The sequence below is a fragment of the Lissotriton vulgaris genome, chromosome 1_2 (assembly GCF_964263255.1).
Source record: "Lissotriton vulgaris chromosome 1_2, aLisVul1.2, whole genome shotgun sequence".
NCBI classification, from domain to species: domain Eukaryota; kingdom Metazoa; phylum Chordata; class Amphibia; order Caudata; family Salamandridae; genus Lissotriton; species Lissotriton vulgaris.
Genome location: NC_141686.1, coordinates 183,677,742 through 183,697,874, shown reverse-complemented (window position 1 = coordinate 183,697,874; position 20,133 = coordinate 183,677,742). Strand labels below are relative to the sequence as shown.

Here is a 20,133-nt window from a genome sequence, read left to right as displayed (position 1 = left end):
TTTCAGTTAAATCTTTTAAATTATGAATCTCAGCTTCTACTAATTGTATTTTTGTTGTTTTGGTCTTCCATTGTTTGTTACATTGTGCTTTTTTTTCTAAATTGGTATGGAACTTTTTTGTATTTCACTTTATTATTGTGTGAAATGCTGCATTAATACTTAGCAAATTGTCCTTACATCAAGTGTGACTGCTCTGTGTCAAACTACCAGAGGGTTGAGCACAGGTTCATTTTGGGTTTACGTGTGACTTCTCCCTAACAAAGAATTGGGGTTGCCACTTGAGTAAGGTTTCCACCTCAAGTATGCATGTGAATTTCCTCACAAATTACATGCGGTGTTTCTTCCAAATATAACTGGTGTAACAACCAGAACACTTTCTAATTGTTTATGTACATCAAACGTTTGTGGTTAGAACTTGTAAGTTGATTCTACTTCTCTCTTTCTCTTTCTCTCTCACAGTGGAATACATTAATCAGAGCTGAGTCCTTCAAGTTGTCAGTGGTTGCAAATAATATCTTCTCATCAGATATGTTCATGAGGTTTGAATATAAAGAGATTACGAGTGTCAGATTACTAAGCTTCAACGTTCATGTTACTGGAGAAAACAGTGGTGAAAACCTTCTGCCAAGCTAAGAGTGTTACATGTATTAACACATGGGAGCAGCTAATCACACCACAGTGACAGAGTTTATTCTTTTGGGTCTCACCAGTAATGAAGAGCTTCAGATCATGCTCTTTGTGATCTTCACTCTGGTCTATCTTATAACCGTGCTAGGCAATATTGGCATCTCTGTATTGATCTGCACAGATTCTCATCTCCATACACCAATGTATTTTCTTCTGTGTAATCTTGCCTGTATTGATCTCTGTTATTCAACATCTGTCACTCCAAAAATGCTGGATAACTTTCTCTTGACTAGGAAAGTAATCTCTTTCTCTGGTTGTGCTGTTCAACAATTCTGTTTCTCTGTGTTTGTGACCTCTGAGTGCCTTCTCTTGGGAGTGATGGCATATGATCGATATGTGGCCATCTGTAATCCATTGCTGTATCCAGTCATCATAAACCAAAGGACATGTGGCAATCTTTTGTGTGCCACCTATGTGGTAAGTACCGTAAATGCAACAGCACAAGCAAGCCTTACCTTTAGTCTCTCTTTCTGTAGGTCCAATATAATTGACCACTTCTTCTGTGATTTCCCACCTTTGCTAAAGTTATCGTGTTCGGACACCTCAACCAACGAGGTGGTCATTTTTGTTCTTGCAACATGTCTTGGAATGGGATCATGTGGGCTCATCATTTCCTCCTACAGCCGAATCATTTCAACTATCCTGATGATACAGTCAGTGAAAGGGAGATACAAGACCTTCTCTACCTGTGCTTCCCACTTCACTGTGGTCACTTTGTTTTTTGGGACTATCTTCATCATGTATCTACATCCAGTTTCCAGCTCTTCAATGACCCAGAATAAAGTGGTGTCTTTGTTTTACACAGTGGTGATACCTATGTTAAACCCTATGATCTACAGCCTTCGGAACCAGGAAGTGAAAAGAGCATTTAAAAAACTTACAAGAACAATGACTAAGTAGGAGTTAAGACCAATGAAAATTTTTCCCAAAGTATGACGAAAACCAAATTTATTAACATCTATCATAAGCCTGCTTCTAAGGAGCAATGCATATTCTACATAGAGTGTTATGCCAATCTTCTAGAAATTCTTTGCATTATACGTTCTGCCTTCTGATTAAAGTTTTAGTGCTGGGAAGCAGCATTGTATGGTCCTTTTGCATAGCCTTCTGTACAAGCAGAAGTGGAAACATTTCTTTGCCAAACACAAGCATTAATATTGCATAAAAAGTTCAAGGTTCACTTTCTTTTAATAGAAGGCCCTAGAATCGGACAGTCCTTGGTGGGGTGGAAGCTCTTTGTTTGAAATATCTGAGGCTGGTAAAGCAGTCCATACCTAAACAGACAAAGGGTGCCCAATCAATCAGGGTATATGGCACTGGCCGGGCCCTCCCCTAGCAGGCTGACCTGCTTGGGGATGTCAGCTTCACATCGGTACATGACCCCGGGACTTGCCCCATCCGGGCGCTAAATAATAATGAAGCGCGGGAGCCCGCGCTTTGTTTTTAAAAAAATTTCGGCCCTGGTGGGACCCCCTGCGGAGGCCTAGAGTGTCAGGGTGTTTTCTTTTTTTTCACCTTAGTTTCCCTGTTTTCTTGTGCCTCAGTCATGGAGGCACAAGATGACTGCCAACACTTCCTGGTTTGGAGTGTTCACAGCCAATTAGAATAAAGCTCATTGTCGGGAGGGTCCGCGGATCCACTGCACCTCTATATATCAAAACTTTTATTTTTTGATTTTCTGAGCAACTACTGAACGGATTTACACCCTTTAAAAGCACTACCTTTTTGCCAAATTTGGTGCAATTCTGTTCAGCAGTTCGAGCTGCAGCCATGTCTAATGTTTTCTATGGGAAATTCCTTTTTTGACCTCTTTTTTTCAATTTCTATTTTGAAGTACTGAATGGATTTACACCATTGAACAAAAGAAGTTCTTTCTGAAACAAGGGCTACCTTTTTGCCAAATTTGGTGTAATTCCGTTCAGCAGTTTGGGCTGTAGCCGTGTCCAAAGTTTCCTAAAAAAAATAACATGGAGAAAACATGTATTGGAAACCCCCTTTTTTCACGGCCCCTGCTTGGCTAATCACCGTGAAACTTTTGGGATAGGAGCTGACCGAAGCGGGCCACAAGTGTTGAAAATTTTGCGAAGATTCATCAACAGGTGACAATGTTATTGGGAAAAGAAAAAACACTCTTCCAATGAAAACTAGGTCCTAACTATAACTATCTACTGGCGATATATGTCTGTGTGTGTGTGTTTGTGTGCATATTATAAAAGCATGGCAAAATACTCTTGAGAGCCCGAACAGATGTAGCTCTGTGAGGAGCTTCTGTGAGTATCACCACCCTCAATAATTCTCTCCACTCACTCCTCTCCTTCAATTTAAAGAATGGCACCAACACATTTCAAAGTGAAAATTTACTGTAACAGAACCTCAAAGTGTTAGAGCTAATGTTTATCCTTTTGTTGAATTGGAGTATAGGAGTGATTGGATATCATATATAGCCAGTAGGTAGTTATAGTTAGGAACAAAATTTCTATAGGAAAAGTGATTTTTCCGTAGCTAATAATGTAGGACTATATTATCAAACAACAGCTATAATATTATCGCTGCCTTAGAGGTAGGAAACTGCTGCTAAAGCGGCTATAAGGGGCTTGATAATATGCCCTAGTAAAATTCCCATAGAAACCCAGGTTCACACTAGAAACTGGGCTTCTATGGGAATTCACAAGGGCATATTATCAATCACATTGTCTCCGCCTTAGCGGCAGTTTCCTGCCGTTAAAACGGCGATAATATTTTCGCTGTTCCTTCATAATATGGCCCCTAATCTCTGGCCTCATATGTTTCATTTTAAGGACTTGCTGCACCACACTCTTGCGGAACCCAGCATCCTGGACAAATGGGTGACGGGAGGGTAAACACTAAGGGATGGGTGCAGTAGGCCGATGCTCTGTCTCCTCCTCCCTCTCTTCTTTTGACTCTCCCTCCCCTTCTCCCTTCCACCCACTCCCCCTCCCTCCCATTCTCACTATCTTCCTTTCATTCGGAGTACCTTTCTTTAGCTCTTCCACATAGCATACATACTTATGTTTCATTTTTGTCTTGCAGGTTTTCTACGGTGCATCCACTGTAGTCCAACCCACGTTTTTTATATTATACTGTTTCTTTTATTAAAGTTACATTTCTATTTATTTGTGTTTTAATAAAGGTTACCTTTTTTCTCAAATAAATAACTGAGTTTTTAGCTCTTCTTTTTCTGACAACACTTGTCTATAGTTTATTGTGAAAATCATCTGTTTATAGGGGATTATGAGGGCAAACCTTTTTAATATATCAGTGCACCTACCAAATAAGCATGGGCGAAATATGTGAATTCGCATATTTTCCTACGAAATCGCGGATTTTTGGGCGATTTGCCCTGGAGTACTTTCTACTGACTAATCCAGTAAGAGCTCCCTCATTGAGTAAATGTATAGTGCTTTTACTACACTGCAGCTGCGTAAAGTGCCAGAAGATGTGTCTCCAGTGACCATGTGTGCCTGTAACACAGGCACAGGCACACATGGTCACTGGAGACACATCTTCAGGCCCTTTACGCAGCTACAGTGTAGTAAAAGCACTATGGTACAAATTTACAAGCCGCTTGTGCCTCTTTTGCGCCGCAGTTGCGTCACTTCTGTGACGCAGCGGCAGCACAAAACATGCACCATGGTGCTGGGTATTAACAACGTGACACATTTGAGAGATGAGTCACTTTGTAAAGCCCTGCGCCATCAGGAGGCGTTCCGGCGCAGGAGAGGGCAATTCTGCACAGGAACGCCTCCTAAAAGTGGCTGAGTGAAATCTACAAGATTTCACTCAGTCACTTTTAGACCAATGCTGCGTCAAAACCCTGCGCCTGCTTGAAACAGCATTGGGGAGATAGGTCCCCCCAGAGCATTGCTGGAGCTGCGTTACGCTTGCGACGCAGCTCCAGCAATGCACTGCTTTTCCGGCACAGATACGTGACGCATCTGTGTCGTTTTTGCCACCCATGGTGCGCCGCATTGTAAACGCGGCGCACCATGGGTGGCGGAGCTGCCGCGCACAATAACTGGCGCATCCCTGGGGATGTGCCAGGTATTGTAAATCTGCCCCTATACATTTAGCCAACGAGGGAGCACTTACTGATTAGACAGTAGAAAGTACTCCAGTTGGGTAGATGTATTGCACAAAAAAGTGGCATCTTCGTGGACAAACACGGAGGGCAGGATTCATTCTGCCCCCTGTTAGACTTGTTTTTTGTGCCCTTCTGCCCTCTGTTAGACTCGTTTTTCCCTTGTTTTTCTGCCTTATGCCCTCTGTTAGACTTGTTTTTCCCTTGTTTTTCTGCCCTTCTGTCCTCTGTTAGACTGTTTTTTTGTGCCCTTCTGTCCTCTAATAGACTCGTTTTTCCCTTGTTTCTCAGCCCTTCTGCCCTTTGTAAGACTGCTTTTTGTGCCTTTCTGCCCTCTGCATCACCACATCATCAGTCAGCGCTACCCCAGCATCACTCAGCACCACCACATTATCACTCAGCACCACCCCAGCATCACTCAGCAGCACCACAGCACCACTCAGCACCACCACAGCACCACTCAGTGCCACCACAGCACCACTCAGCTCCACCACATTATCACTCAGCACCACCACAGCGCCACTCAGTGCCACCACAGCACCACTCAGCACCACCACAGCATCACTCAGCACCACCACAGCACCACTCAGCACCACCACAGCATCACTCAGCACCACCACAGCACCACTCAGTACCACCACAGCACCACTCAGCACCACCACAGCCTCACTCAGCGCCACCCCAGCATCACTCAGCTCCACCACATTATCACTCAGCACCACCACAGCATCACTCAGCACCACCACATAATCACTCAGCACCACCACAGCATTACTCAGCAGCACCACAGCACCAATCAGCACCACCACAGCACCACTCAGCGCCACCACCGCATCACTCAGCACCACCACATTATCACTCAGCACCACCACAGCACCACTCAGCATCACTCAGCACTACCACAGCATCACTCAGCACCACCACAGCACCACTCTGCACCACCCCAGCATCACTCAGCACCATACCAGTATCACTCAGCACCACCACAGCACCACTCAGCATTACCACAGCACCACTCAGCAACACCACAGCACCACTCAGCGCCACCCCAGCATCAATCTGCGCAACCATTCAAAAACAACTGGTTCAAATATGTTCTCTCAATGTTTCAAGCTTTATTACAAATGTCACACAAAGATGTTAATATTTCACTTCTGTTCTTGGATTTTCGTCACATTAAAATACACTGAACATAATCTTCACAAAAGTTATCTACAAAAGTTTAAGCTATTGCCATTATAAATTAAAATCACTTTTATTTAAGTATTAATTATTTAAAAAAATTAAAAGACATTGTAAGTTGTAATATCAATACATCTAAGTCACGTAAATATAAAACATGTTGCATTACAGATGCTATAGGTGTCACATTTGCGAAAGTTATAACTATTGGCATTGTAAATGACAGAGCACTAATTTAGCTATTTTCAAAACCAACACATAAATAAAAAAAATTGTCATTTACAAGACCAATAGCTCAAACTTTCCTAATGCGAGACCTATTGCATTGCAAATGCTTGTTTTTATATCTGTCAGTGCTTCCTGTTGAGGTTTAATTTTCGTGACAGGTACCTCATTGCCTACTTGTAACTATTCTCTGACCCTGCTTCAAGGGTCAGAGCAGGGTCAGAGAATAGTTGCAAGTAGGCAACAAGGCGCCAGGAAGCACTTACAGGCTCACAGCAGCAGGTGCCCAAGTTGAAGTTAATTTCTTTTTAACCCTTTTGTAAAAGGTTACAAAAAATTAGCTTCAACTTTTGCACCTGCTACTGTAACCTTGTAAGTGCTTTGCTGAAAATTCGTCCCCGCTGATTTGCGGATTTTACAGCGATTTCGCGAGATTCGCGGATCGCGAAATTGCAGAAAATCCACAAATTCCGCGAGCGGAACGAATTTTCAGCCCATGCTTACTACCAAAATAATCTAACTGACTATTAAACAAATGTAGCCTGTGTAATTCTACAACTACAAGAGTTCTATGAGTGTATCACTTCATAACATCATGAGTACTGCCCGTGTGATTACAGAACCAATAAGGCAGTGCCTAGGACCACCGAGGCTTCAGGGACTGCCGAGGCACACCCTACATATTTAAGTAAAGCCCCGGAGTGTGGCGATACCCGGACTTCAGTTGGCCTCGAACCCCCCAAATAAATAGTAAACAATACCCGGGAAGGTGCCGCTCCCCTAGGCTGTGAAACGTCTCTGTGCCCTTTCTTGCCTAATATACATGTGACATTAAGATCCCCAGTCCTACAGGTACCCTGCAAAATAATACTTGGATTGGTCACGGAACATTACCCACCAGGGGCCTCATATAAATGAACGAGTGAAACCCACATTTTTTTCTCTATATTTTTACCATCAGCATTCCCTCTATTAAAGCGATACAAGATTTTCCTCCTCTCGCTTCAACTAGTCAAACAAGGTTTTGCGATCACAAGGTGGAAGCCATGCACCGACCCTCCAATAGCAAACATAAATGCCCCACGGATGCACAACCGGGGACATTGTATGACCTGCGCCTGGGAGGTCGCCCTCCCTAGGACCATGATGCATTTGTTAGTATGAACCCATACTAACACTACTTACACTTGTGTAGTACTGCGACCTGAATGTAATGAAGAAGCAGAGGAAGCGCAAAATCTAAAAATAAAAATCCTACTAGAAGTCAGATGCCATAGTGCAATGAGCTGATGACCCTGGCATGAGTAGAAACAGCTGCACGAAGAAAACAGGTCTTCAGCACAACGCAAGCAATTTTGAAATAATGGTGAGTGATGCCTTTTTTTTACCTTCTCCAGCTCCTCACCAAATTTATATAGTGTAGAGGCAGACAGCAGTATATCCAATAAGTAGATTTATTACAAGAAAACAAGACACATGAAACAGCCACCAACATGAGAAGAAAGCAAGGCAACCGTCTTCTCCAGCACCATGTACAAACTCCGCAAGGTTCCCTCATGACAGCCCTACATTCTAACATTACATACTTAGATTCTAATAGAATTACATACTAACATTCTACTATGACTTACATTGAAATACTACACAGAGCACATGACTTTACAGCAATGAGCTCATGGTTTCATCCACGAGTCTTGAGACCGGTAGGGGTGAGTAGTTCGCTTCCCACTCCCTGTATTGTATAAACGCAAACTAACACTACTTCCACAGGTATGCTACAGCACCCAGAGCACATCACTTTACAGCAATAGGCTCACGATTTAGGCTCACAGTTTGATCCCTGAGTCTTCAGACCAGCAGGGGTGAGTAGTTCGCTTTCCTCTCCCTATATACTATAAACGCATACTAACACTACTTACACACTGATACTACAGCGGCTAGTATCCTACAGTACCCGGAGACCATCAATATACACCAATCAGCTCAGTTTCATCCCCAACTCTTCACATCGGTGGGCATGACTACTTCGCTTCCCACTTCCAGTACAGTATAAACGCACAGTACCGTTTAGTAGTCATCTTCCAACTCCCTGCATGGTATAAACGCCTACTAACACCACTTCCACACATATAATATGGCGCCCTGAGCCCATCCCTTTACAGCAATTACCTCAGTTTCATCCCCAACTCTTCACATCAGTAGGCGTGAGTACTGCGCTTCCCACTTCCGTTATACTATGAACACACAGGAGCAGTCAATAGTTTGTTTCCCACTCCCTGTATGGTATAAAGGCATACTAACACTACTTGCACACGTATGCTACAAAGATCAGACTACATCACTTTACAGCAATGACCTCACAGTTTAGGCTCTCGGTTTCATAACCGAGGGTAGCACTATATCACACCAGCACCATGTCACTCTGAGCAACACCGCACTTTCAGACTGGTAACAGTAAATACTTCGCTTCGCAATCGCCCACAGAGGTTACAATGCTCCTACTCACCTTTCCAACTTTTTTCGCCCTTTTTTCCCCTTACTCACTTCAACGGAATCAAAAAATGGCAGCCAACACTTCCTAGTTTCAACTGCTCGCTGCCAATAATCAGCAAGCTCCTGCTCGTAACGCCCAAATATCAATATCTGTAAATTTTGATATTTCTCAAAAACTACTGAATGGATTTACACCAAATAAACAAAAGCGTGCTTCTACACCAAACCCATTCTCCCTGCCAAATTTAGGGTAATTCTGTTCACCTGTTCGACCTGTAGCCTTGTCAAAAGTTTCCTATGGAAATTAACATGGAGAAAACTCGTTTTGGGACCCCCCTATTATCTCAGCCCCCCCTTGACGAATCACCCCAAAGCTTTCAACTTAGGAGCTGATATTAACACAGAATTAGTTTTCAAAATGTTATGTAGAATCATCAAACAACACCAAAGTTATAAGCAAAACCAAAAATGCTCTTCCTATGGAAACTCTGTCCTAACTCTATAACTACCTACTGGCAACCACCAGTAGGTAATAAAAACAAATTAGAATAGTTCCTTGATTCTTTTAGCTTTCAAAACTTCTCTCCATTACTGTCTTTCTAATTTTCCATATTAACAGTTTTTTAAATATTCAAGTACACATAGAAGTCAGAAATGCAACGTATTCTATCAACACACTTTCTAGAACATTCTACAACACGTGGAGGTTAAAAGTTCATAAATATTTTTAAACCTAACGATATTTTTTGCAACATTTTTTCAAACATTTAACAGCACGTGCAGGTTAAAAGTTGAAGATTGTTTTAAGTTCAAACAATACATTCCAAATGCAAGTAGCAGGTGTGGTTGTGTTGATCAAATTATATCCTATAATATGTACTTCATGTTCAAACTGCTTTTTCTTAACCAATCACAAAGATGCTTTTCCAAAACACAAATATGCACCCTAATTTTAAAAAACAATGCTTTTCATCTCCCAATCAGGTACCGTTTTGTATGTAAAAAGAAACTAGTTCACCATCTTTAAACATATCTCTTATTCTATGAAGGAACTGCATGAGCTACAGACCTCTTTCCAAACCTTCCAGCCATAACTTCAAAATGCTAGTGTGGATCGTAGGACATAGCTATTTTTTCTGGTGCAAGAGGTATGCATAACAGAGATGTATTGACTTAGACCTCAGTTTACAAAATGTAGACATTAAATGGTTTGGATAGAGAAGATTGAAGTGGCACCAATTGTTGCCTTTGGTTAAAACATGTTTGTATCTCCAACACCCCAACCTCATGATTGTGCACTGTGGTGGAAATGACCTAGGCACATTGACTGGGGTAGGTTTGGAAATGCTTATGAAGGACACCTTTGAACAAGTAATGTTTCTTTTGTCTCAAACTGTCTTTGTATGCTCCAATATATGCCAAAGACAGAAATGGAAATGGTCCAAACAATTTTGTCCTCAGATTGAAAAATCTCGGAAAAAAGTCAACAAAGCTGCCTCTGCATACCTCAGTGACCACAAAATTGGGTCCATATACAACAACAACAACATATGTTTTGATATGGCGTATATGTACAGAAGTGATGGAATACACTTAACAGATCAGGGAAACCGAGTTTTCCTGAATAACTTGAAGCTGTGCATCCACACTTATATGTAGCTCCAACTAATGAACACAAGGGCTCTTTTTAGAGCCACCCTATAACTTACAACTTAGGCCCGCTATTTTAGGGCCAGATAACGGCAACTCCCTGACCCTCGCCAAAATGTATTCTTCACACAGATGTGGCGCAGTGGCCTGACCATTTCACTTTGCAGTACAGACCTCTCGCTTTGATCACCAGCTCTACTCACCCATAGGGGTGAGTAGTTTGTGCTTTACAAATACTGTATTGATTTAACTTCGAACTCCCTATACAACACCACCTAAGCACTATATACAAGTTGGACAGGTGTGGCACAGCGCCCAGAGCACAGGAATTCACAGCACAGCACACACAGTTTAGGCTCACAGTTTCATTCAGAGTCAAGCAGCAGCTCAATTTAACAGCATGACACTCTAGGCAATACCTCACTTAATTTCCGTACCCCGCACTTTCAGAGTGGTAGGGGTCAGTCGATCAACGCCTTTACCCCGAGTCTGTCAGCAGCTCAGCTTACGTCCCCAGCGCCTTCAGACCCATAGAAGTGAGTAGTTAGCACTTCACAAATACCAAATTGATTTGATATCCTGGAATTCCGTTGAGCTCCTTGCATTAATTCATTTCTAGTGGAGACCTTTATTTTAGTTTGCACACTTGGGCGGTAATTATGCAGAACATTTTCGTAAATAGAAATGTTACTTTAGTCTTTTCTTGTTGCTGCATTGATTTTCACACAAGAATCATGAAATGATTGTTTTTTAAGCGATACAATGATTATGTGCCTAACAAATATGTAATTTATATCTGCAGATTGAGGATTAATAGATTATATTTTGCCCACTGGGGCAGTGTATATGTTGAAATTTAATTACAAAGGGCAATGTAACTTTATTTTGAAGAGTGATGCTTTATTGACTTCTTCCACTGTGGCAAAATGTTAGGCTCACGTGTTTTTCATTTTTGACCTGCCACAGTTTACTGTCTAAACAATATTTACAATCTTGTATTAGGAATATTTAATTTTGCATTTATAATGCGGGCCGATACGTATCTAGCTCCGTTTTCAGAACTTCAGCGAGTCTGTTTTTTATGTTTATCGGTATGATGTGAATACCATATGATCTTTATTCAAACATTTGTAAACAGCAGTCTCGTACTCGTGATAAAGAAGCCTTGGGCTTCAAAATGCGCCGAGCGATGCTGTTCTAAAAATAAACACGCTCTTTGGAACAACGAGTGGCCTGGACAGTCCTTTCTTTACTGGAAAAGTGGAGTGGTGGATTGGTGGGGGCTCGCTATCCCATCCGGTCCCGCCGTTGCGAGTGGCAGGGGTCTTTAGCGGCTTTCTTGTTGGATATATATAAATAAATAAAGAGTGGAGAAGTGTGGCTCAGGGGTTAGAGGCAGCAGACCCGGAAGCTGAGATCGGCCCTGGACCAGGGTTCTATTCCCCGCCTCGACGGGGGTTGGGCTCAATAATTCCACAGACTCCATAATTCTCGCTCCGGTGCCTACTCGACTCACGGGTTCACACTCTGCGACTCTGGGCAATAGCTTGCTTAATCTCCACAACGGCCCCTCGTGGCGGGATGCCTGGCTTTCACCTTGTGGATACCCTGCCGGGGCTATCTCACAGGGGAATACCAGGACAGGTTCCCTAAGCAAGCGCATAGATGCCTGCGATGTGGGCGATTTGCGCTATATAAATACATGTACATGTACATTTACATTTACATTTACATATATATATTAAATTTGGAACTTGCCGTGTGGTCCGTGTCCTGATTGTTAACCGTCTCTGCGGTGAAATTGGGAGCTGTTTGACATATATATATATATTCACTGAAAAAGCCATAGGTTTCACACATCTTATAGTTAGCTGGACATTTCACTCATACAAAACCATAGAAATTCCCCCATTATAGTTAGTTCAGCTAACTATAACTCGTGTGCCCGCAATGCACTGCTGATGATGTCACATATTACATCACTCATGACATGGTCAGTGACATCACTCATGACATCACTGATGACATCTCAAATTATGTATTGTATCTTAGTGAATACATGTATTAACGAGTAATGTTTAAATATTTAAATATCTGTATCAGTGTCTCACTTTGTATATAAGTGGCTGCATGGGTTGATGAGTAGTTAAATGAGTGTATTTATGGGTTATTAGTTGTTTTTTTGAGTATCAGTATGAGTGTGTATATGGTTTGGTGGGGGTATTACTTACCACATAGATGCATGAATGAGTGACTCACTGATTGTATATCTTTTGAAAACAGCATGTGTGCATGACTGTATAGGTGAATGAGTGTGTGTATGGGTGTGTTAGTGATTGAATGAATGTCTCAATAGTGTCTTTATGAGTAACTACATATGTTTTAAACTAGTATATGTGAGTATTGATGTATATAATTGAGTATATATGAGAGTGAGAGTTTGGAAGAGTTCCTGTATAAATAAGTATATGTTTCTATAAGTGATTGTTTAAGAGAGTAAATAAGTGTATGTTTCTGCAGAAGTAAGTGTAGTGTGTGTATATAGCAGTATAATCAAGTAAATGGATTTTTGATAGTTTATTTGCATGTGTGAATATGTGTGTGAGAAACTATATGAATGAGTAGTAGAGTGTAACAGGATGTATGAGTACATGATGAGTGAGTACATTTAAGAGTAACTATATAGGACTGTTGGTGAATGAGTGGATGTGTTTGTAGATTTTGAAATTACTGAATAGGTTGTTCTAACTGGTATTGCTATCTCCATTTTTTGAAAATGTTAGTTTCTATTTTTGAATGTGTGTATCAAAGGTTATATTAGGGTAAAAGGAGGTGTGCCACTCTTTCACAAGAATGATGTCATCAGTGATGTCATTTGAGATGTCATCTGTGATGTCATGAGTGATGTCACTGAACATGTCATGAGTGATGTAATATGTGACGTCATCGGTGAACTGGGACTCCCTGTGATACTTTAAGGTCTAGAGGAGGGACCTCTATACTGACCTGTATTCCTTTACGTCTGAGCATTAAAGTCTCTACTAAGTTACAATTAAGATGCTACATAAGACAAAAAGTAATTCATTAAGACATGGAATGTATATATAATTTCTTTCATTTATTTTATATCTTTTGCATAACAGATTACTTTTTTCATTTTCTAGTGATCATTTTATCAAAGTTACAAAACAGTGACATAGTAACATGTGTATATATAATTAAAAAATGCATGGTTGGATCATATCTAAGCAAAACCCCCTAAACAGTACATATAAAAAGACTTTCACTCATACCATCATTCATACGAATTCACACTTTCATACTAGTTATTCTAACATTACTAACAATAACACACAACAGTGAAAAAAAGTGAAAATGTATTGTGTCTTCCGATAGACTCCTCAGAATATGGCTAGAACCCGTTATCTTATTTCTTCCTTTTTGTTTTGAGGGTTAGCAGTTTTTAGTACTCTTTTCCTTTACTTCTCCAAATTCTGATTTCTGATTTTAAACTGAGGATGTCTGATGCGTACGGCCTACATACGTTTCGGTGATGTAATAAATTTGCTTCACCTTCTTCAGGGCCAACATGTAAATGGACAACAGACGGGTGCATACATACAGTTAAAACCATGGGGTTTTCATTATCTGCAAATAGAACATATATACCATGATTAAATTATGAGCATCCTGGATTCAGATCAATGTTTAGAAGGTTTCATTAAACTGTTTCATGCTATGGGCTAACCTGTGACTTGGTCAAAGATAGAAATGAGTCGGATGTGGGAGGAGAACTGAATAGTTTAGTACCTTATCACTGTGACGTCATCAGCAGTACATTGCGGGCGCCCGAGTTATAGTCAGCTGAACTAACTATAACGGGGGAATTTCTAAGGTTTTGTATGAGTGAAATGTCCACCTAACTATAACATGTGTGAAACCTATGTTTTTTTCAGTGAATTTGCAAGGTTTTTTAAATGCTAATTCCTAACTATAACATATGTGAAACCTATGGTTTTTTCAGTGAATTTGCAAGGTTTTTTAAATGCAAATTCCTAACTATGACATGTTTGAAACCTATGGTTTTTTAAGTGAATTTCAAAGGTTTTTTAAATGCTAATTTCTGTATCAATTATTATATTTTTTATAAAGGTATTTTTCAACAAACTACCTATTTATATAGTAATACATTGACTTTATCCTGTAATATGCAAAGGCTCAACTATTTTTTTGGTTTGGATAAAGTTGAACAGTATAGTCGACATCTTCAATCAACATATAAACAGTAAAATATGGTCATTATTTATTTATTTTTTGTTTTTATTCCAACGTGCGCGCACCTCGCAATTTAAAAAAATAAAATAAAAAAATGTTTTGCCCTTTGGGGTCCTTTAGGGACTCGCTGAGAAGGCCTGGGTGGTTAGGAAGTCTCTACCCTGCCCCCTTTTCATGTTCTTTACTTTTGTTTTTAATTCATTTCTGTCTCGAGGTTGCATGAACCGTGCGATTTTTTATGAAAATAATTTTTTTTATTTTTTTACCTTCGAGGTCCTTTAGGGACCCCCTGAGAAGGCCTAGGGGGTCAGGGAGTCTCTTCCCTGCCTCCTTTTCACGTTTTTAAAAGCATTTACGAAAATCGTGTAAAATGTCATTCATTTGCGATGCGTGTGTGCACTGTGCGCGCATGCGTGCACGCACGTTGCGCGCACGTAAAGTCATGTGACTTGAAAACAACACTTTTGATTGGTTCATAGTAGTTTCTGTTCCAGAATCTTCAAACATCCCACCCACTTCCCTCACTATCTCTTTTACTTTGTTGGGAGAAGGACCTGAAGACACATCGTGCTCCAATCCATTTTCAACATGGCAGAACAGCAGTCTTCTTCAGACATTGAGGTGGAGACCTTTGTTGTGGAACCTCCAAAGGAGAAAAAGAAAGACTCGTTTATTTGGCATTTTTCTTTCTTTCCCACAGGGGAAAAAAAAAGTCAATGCCCCAAAGTCAAATGTAACATTTGTGGCTCTGTTTTATCTAGAGGGGGATCCTAAAAAGCATTACTCTTTTCGTATCCATACCATTATATGACATGTAAAGAATGTCCATCCAATAAACTATGCTCGGGCATCTACTCGAGCCCTTGCAAACAACCCTGCACCTGCTGGGCCCAGCATATCATCGGCAGGACCTTCTCCAACATCAAGAGCTTTGGATATCCACCCACTGTTTAAGAATGTTCATATACATTGCAACATGTGCAACAAGATACTGTGTTATGGTGAACACAGTGTTCATTTAATTGAAACGAAGATTGAGCAGCATACATGCTCCAGGAGATAATATTTTTCTTTTATTATTTTGTTCCAGTTATACAATTTTTTGTTACCTGTTTTTTCTTTTTGTTCAAAAAAATAAAATAAAAATACAAAATTGTTAAATAACTACAAAAAAACTACAAAACAAAAAAGACAAAAAAACAGTTATTTTCAGAACTAACTTCTCCAAGAAGAGCTATATTTCTAATATACTGTGTCATCATTTTTTTGAATGAATGTGTAGTGTATAAATGAATGACTGAAATGACTGAGTGAAGAGGAGGAAAGGACTGGGGAGAATGAGTGAGAAAAGGGGAGTATGATGAGTGAAGAAAGAGGAGTCAAAGAGTGACTGAACAAGAGGACTAAGGGTAGGGGTTAGAGGTAAGGGGAGTGAAAGAGTAAGGGAATGGCAGTAAGTAATGGAGAGTGAGGGAGGGGGAGTGAGAAAAGGGGAGCAGGGGACGGAGACATGAAAGGGGAGTAAGAGACGAAGAGGAAGAAGTAGAGCAGGATAAAGGGAGTAGAAGTAAATGAACTGGAGTGATGGTGAGAGAAGGGGTATGAGGATAAGAAAAGGGGGTAAGGGAAAGTGAGAGACGGGGAGTTAGGGAGAGAGAAGTTGATTGAGTTAGGAAAGTTAGGAAACTGGAGTGAGAGAAGGGGAGAAGGGGGGTCAGGATTTCAAAGAGAGAAAGACAGTGAGGGAGAGTGAGGGAAAGAATACGATGAAGAATAAGATTTGTGACACATGATAGTATGCCTTGCAATTCATTAAAAAGATTACTGCAGTGAACAAGAGTCTTGCTGGGAGTGATTTTTTAGGTTTTAGGACAGAGCAGTGGTGTTCAGGGAGTGTAGGGGCTCAAGGTGGGAGGGAGAATGTAGAAATGAGAATTCACTGACATGATTACTACATGCTACAGAGAAACTTGGTGATCAATTTCTTCTGCTCCCCAAGGCCTGACTCACTCCATGACTACACACATTGCCATAATTTTAAACACATCAACTAAGCAAATTATTCTGCCACCATTTTGTGAAATGAAGTCTGACTCACACTGTGATCTTAGGCACATGACAGTATGCCTTGCAATTCAGTAAAATGATTACTGCAGAGAAAGAGAGTCTTGCTGGGAGTGCTGTTTTAGGACACCCAGCGTTTTTTAACACAGCAAGGAGACTACTTGGGAATTAAGAGGCATGACAGACATACTGCATAGCACTTTCTAACACTACATCTCCTAAAGCCTGACCGTCTTCATGACTACATGTATTCCCATATTTTCAAACACATCAACCAAGCAAATTATTCTGTCGGAATTTTTCTGAAATGATTACTAAATGCTACAGACTCTATACAAATAAACTCCTGCTTCCACATTAGAACACATTGTTCTTATTATTCTAAACTGCACAACATACATCCCCTTACAAATTAACAACTCACCTATAAAAATGCTTTTGTAACTTGAGAACACTGACAAGCACACACCAGATTTTCTTAAGCAGAATCTCTCAATTGTGCACCAGTCACTGGAATCATAGAATGACCAGGCTTTCCTCTTATTTCACACACATATTCATTTAAATAACCAATCGAATTGATTCCCACACAAATTCAAAACCAAACTAACATTTTAATTTGTTCTACATTTCAACACTTTCAAACTCACATAATATTCAACCTTCCCCCACTGATCACTTTGCCTGTTACCATGGTAACACTCCACAGAACACCTAACTGAACTCACAGTTGAAGAGTTCATCATACAATGTTGCAAATGAACTCAGCAAGGGTGTTTGACTTCTCAATATTGCAGCATATCCTGTATAATGTTCCTTTCAACGACCTTTTCTCAACCATTAGCATTACTTCTTTCAAAAAACAGAAGAATGCACCCTAGTTTTGAATGTTCAAGTTTCAGAAACCACCAACCATGTATTTAATTTCTGGTGCACTGAATCTCATCCACATTTTTTTCTAAACTCCTACTTTTCAAATTGCCATTTCATTTCCAGAGCCCATCTGAGTACAACCAGATCTCCCTTCAAGATGCTTAGAGTGTTGATTGTGGGACACAGTTATATTTTCTGGAGTGAAAGGTATGCAGCAAATAGATGCTTTCTCAACCTTGATTTACCAAATATGGATATTATATGGATTGCCCAGAGAGGATTGAGATGTCACCAATTGATGCCATTGGTAAAATCCTTTTTGCATCTCCCACACCCTGACCTCATAATTGTGCACTGTGGTGGAAATGACCTAGTCACTTTGACTGGGGTAGGTCTGGAAATGCTTTAAAGGACACATTTTGGCAATTGATGTCACTTTTCCCCAAACTACCTTTGTGTATTCTAATATATGCCAAAGGCAAAAATGGAACTGGTCCAACCAATATTGTCCCCAGATTGAGAAAGCAAGGAAACATGTGAATAAATCTGTTTCTGCTTACCTCAGAGACTATGGTATGGGTTCTATATACCACAACAACTTGCGCTACAACATGTAAGGCATTTATAGAGGAGACGGTGTACATTTCACAGATGAGGGGAACAGAGTCTTCCTCTTGAACTTTAGACTCTGCATCGGTATTTACTTGTAGGTACAAAAAACACCCAATGAACACACCAGCTCTTTTTAGAGCCGACCAACATCTAAACACTCAAACTTGTTATTTAACTGTATTTTTTGTCTTTTTATTGCCGCCGTGCGTGCACCATGCGCGCACCGTGCGCGCACCTCACTGCTCAAGGGCAGGAGCACCGTGTGTGTACCTCGCGATTTTTTTATAAAATAAAAAAGTTTTTTTGGCCTTCAAGGTCCTTCAGGGACCCCCTCAGAAGGCCTAGGGAGTCAGGAAGTCTCTACCCTGCCACCTTTTTAAGTTATCCACTTTTGTTTGTGCCACTCTTCTGCCTCGGAGACACAAAATGGCGGTTCAAGGGTGCAAGCACCGTGCGCGCACCTCGCGATTTAAAAAAATAAATAAATACATTTGGGGGCCTTCAGGGTCCTTCAGTGACCCCCTCAGAAGGCCTAGTGGGTCAGGGGGTCTCTACCCTGCCCCCTTTTCACGTTTTCTACTTTTGTTTTTAGCTCTCTTCTGCCTTGGGAGTGCGTACACCGTGCGCGCACCTCGCGATTTCCCCCCCCCAATTTTTTTTTGGGGCCTTCGGGGTCCTTCCGGGACCCCCTCAGAAGGCCTAGGGGGTCGAGGGGTCTCTCTACCCTGCCCCTTTTCACGTTTTCCACTTTTCTTTTTTTTTGGGCTCACTTCTGCCTCGGAGATAAAATGGCGGCCAACACTTCCTGATTCCGACCTATTGGAATGTTTACAGACGTCTAGTTATGAGAAAGAGCTCTCCCATTTAGTTCTAGGCCAAGAGGAGGGAGATCAAGGTACACAAAGCATAAGCAAAAACCTCTTAAAAGACCTATATTACTTTTGACAAGGCAATGAGTCCTACAGACATTTTCACATACAAGGATGCTACAAATAGACAAAACTTTAAGATATTATAAACATATTATTTTATTTTCTTTTTCTTTGTATTTTTTTATATCATTTTACTTTTGAAGGTTTATACAAATATGCATTACAACATCACATATAAAAAGTCATAAATAGTCATAATACATTGACTAGATTGCCAACAGTGCAGTTAAATAAAGTGCAGAATAAAGAAGATTTTTTAAAGAGAAAATTTGCCCCTATAGCTAATATATCTTGCTAACATACAAACTTTCATGCATACCAGTCATGCAAACACATTCATAATTGTTTAAAACAAACAGAAGAAGGAACATGCAAACACACTAAATAGGATAGAATAACAACCCAAAGGTGCAGATGGTAATACAATTTCTGCAGATGGTATAAAAATGAGAATTCCACCGGTTTTAAACGATGATCTGTGTGGTATTGATCATTTTTTGATACATTATCCAGATCTTGTTAGGATGTACGGCCTACGTACGTTTCGGTGAAACAATCACCTTCCTCAGGGCCAAGATGGTGAAACAGACAAAACTGATACAGGCAATAGGTGAACAAAGTATTAAAAAATAAGGGGCAGTAAGTTTTCCTTTTCTGAAAGCAAAAGAGAGACATGTATAAACATTTATACATCCTGCATAATTTTACTTAGTCATTTACAAAATTTATGCATTTTGGCATTTATGCATTTATTAAAAAAGCATCCTGTAAAGTCTATGGTCTGACAGATCAAATTGTTTAAATTTAGAAAAAAGGACTGCTATAGTATAGAGAGAGAAAAAGATCATATAAGCACCCAATTTAATTATAGAGACTAACATAATTCTTGGACTGTGCCTATACTTCAAAGTGGTCCCGGTGGTCCCATATCCCTTCTATTGCACACCGATGCGAACTGCAATAGGTAACCACCATACAAATCAACCCTCTTACTTTTATTCCTTCACTTGGGTGCAGACACCGGGACCACTTTGAAGTATA

The 20,133-nt window shown here is 40.5% G+C and overlaps 1 protein-coding gene across 1 annotated transcript; it reads left to right on the top strand.

Annotated features, from left to right (window-relative positions):
• Positions 1-654: 654 nt before the first annotated feature.
• On the top strand, positions 655-1,587 carry LOC147734856 (olfactory receptor 5AR1-like). The gene has a single exon (XM_086953653.1). It carries the CDS (start codon positions 655-657, stop codon positions 1,585-1,587), a length of 933 nt encoding a protein of 310 aa, XP_086809779.1.
• The last annotated feature ends 18,546 nt before the right edge of the window (positions 1,588-20,133 follow it).

Excerpts from the sequence above, each read along its gene's own strand:
- LOC147734856 (XM_086953653.1), top strand. The coding sequence starts at position 655 with ATGGGAGCAGCTAATCACACCACAGTGACAGAGTTTATTCTTTTGGGT.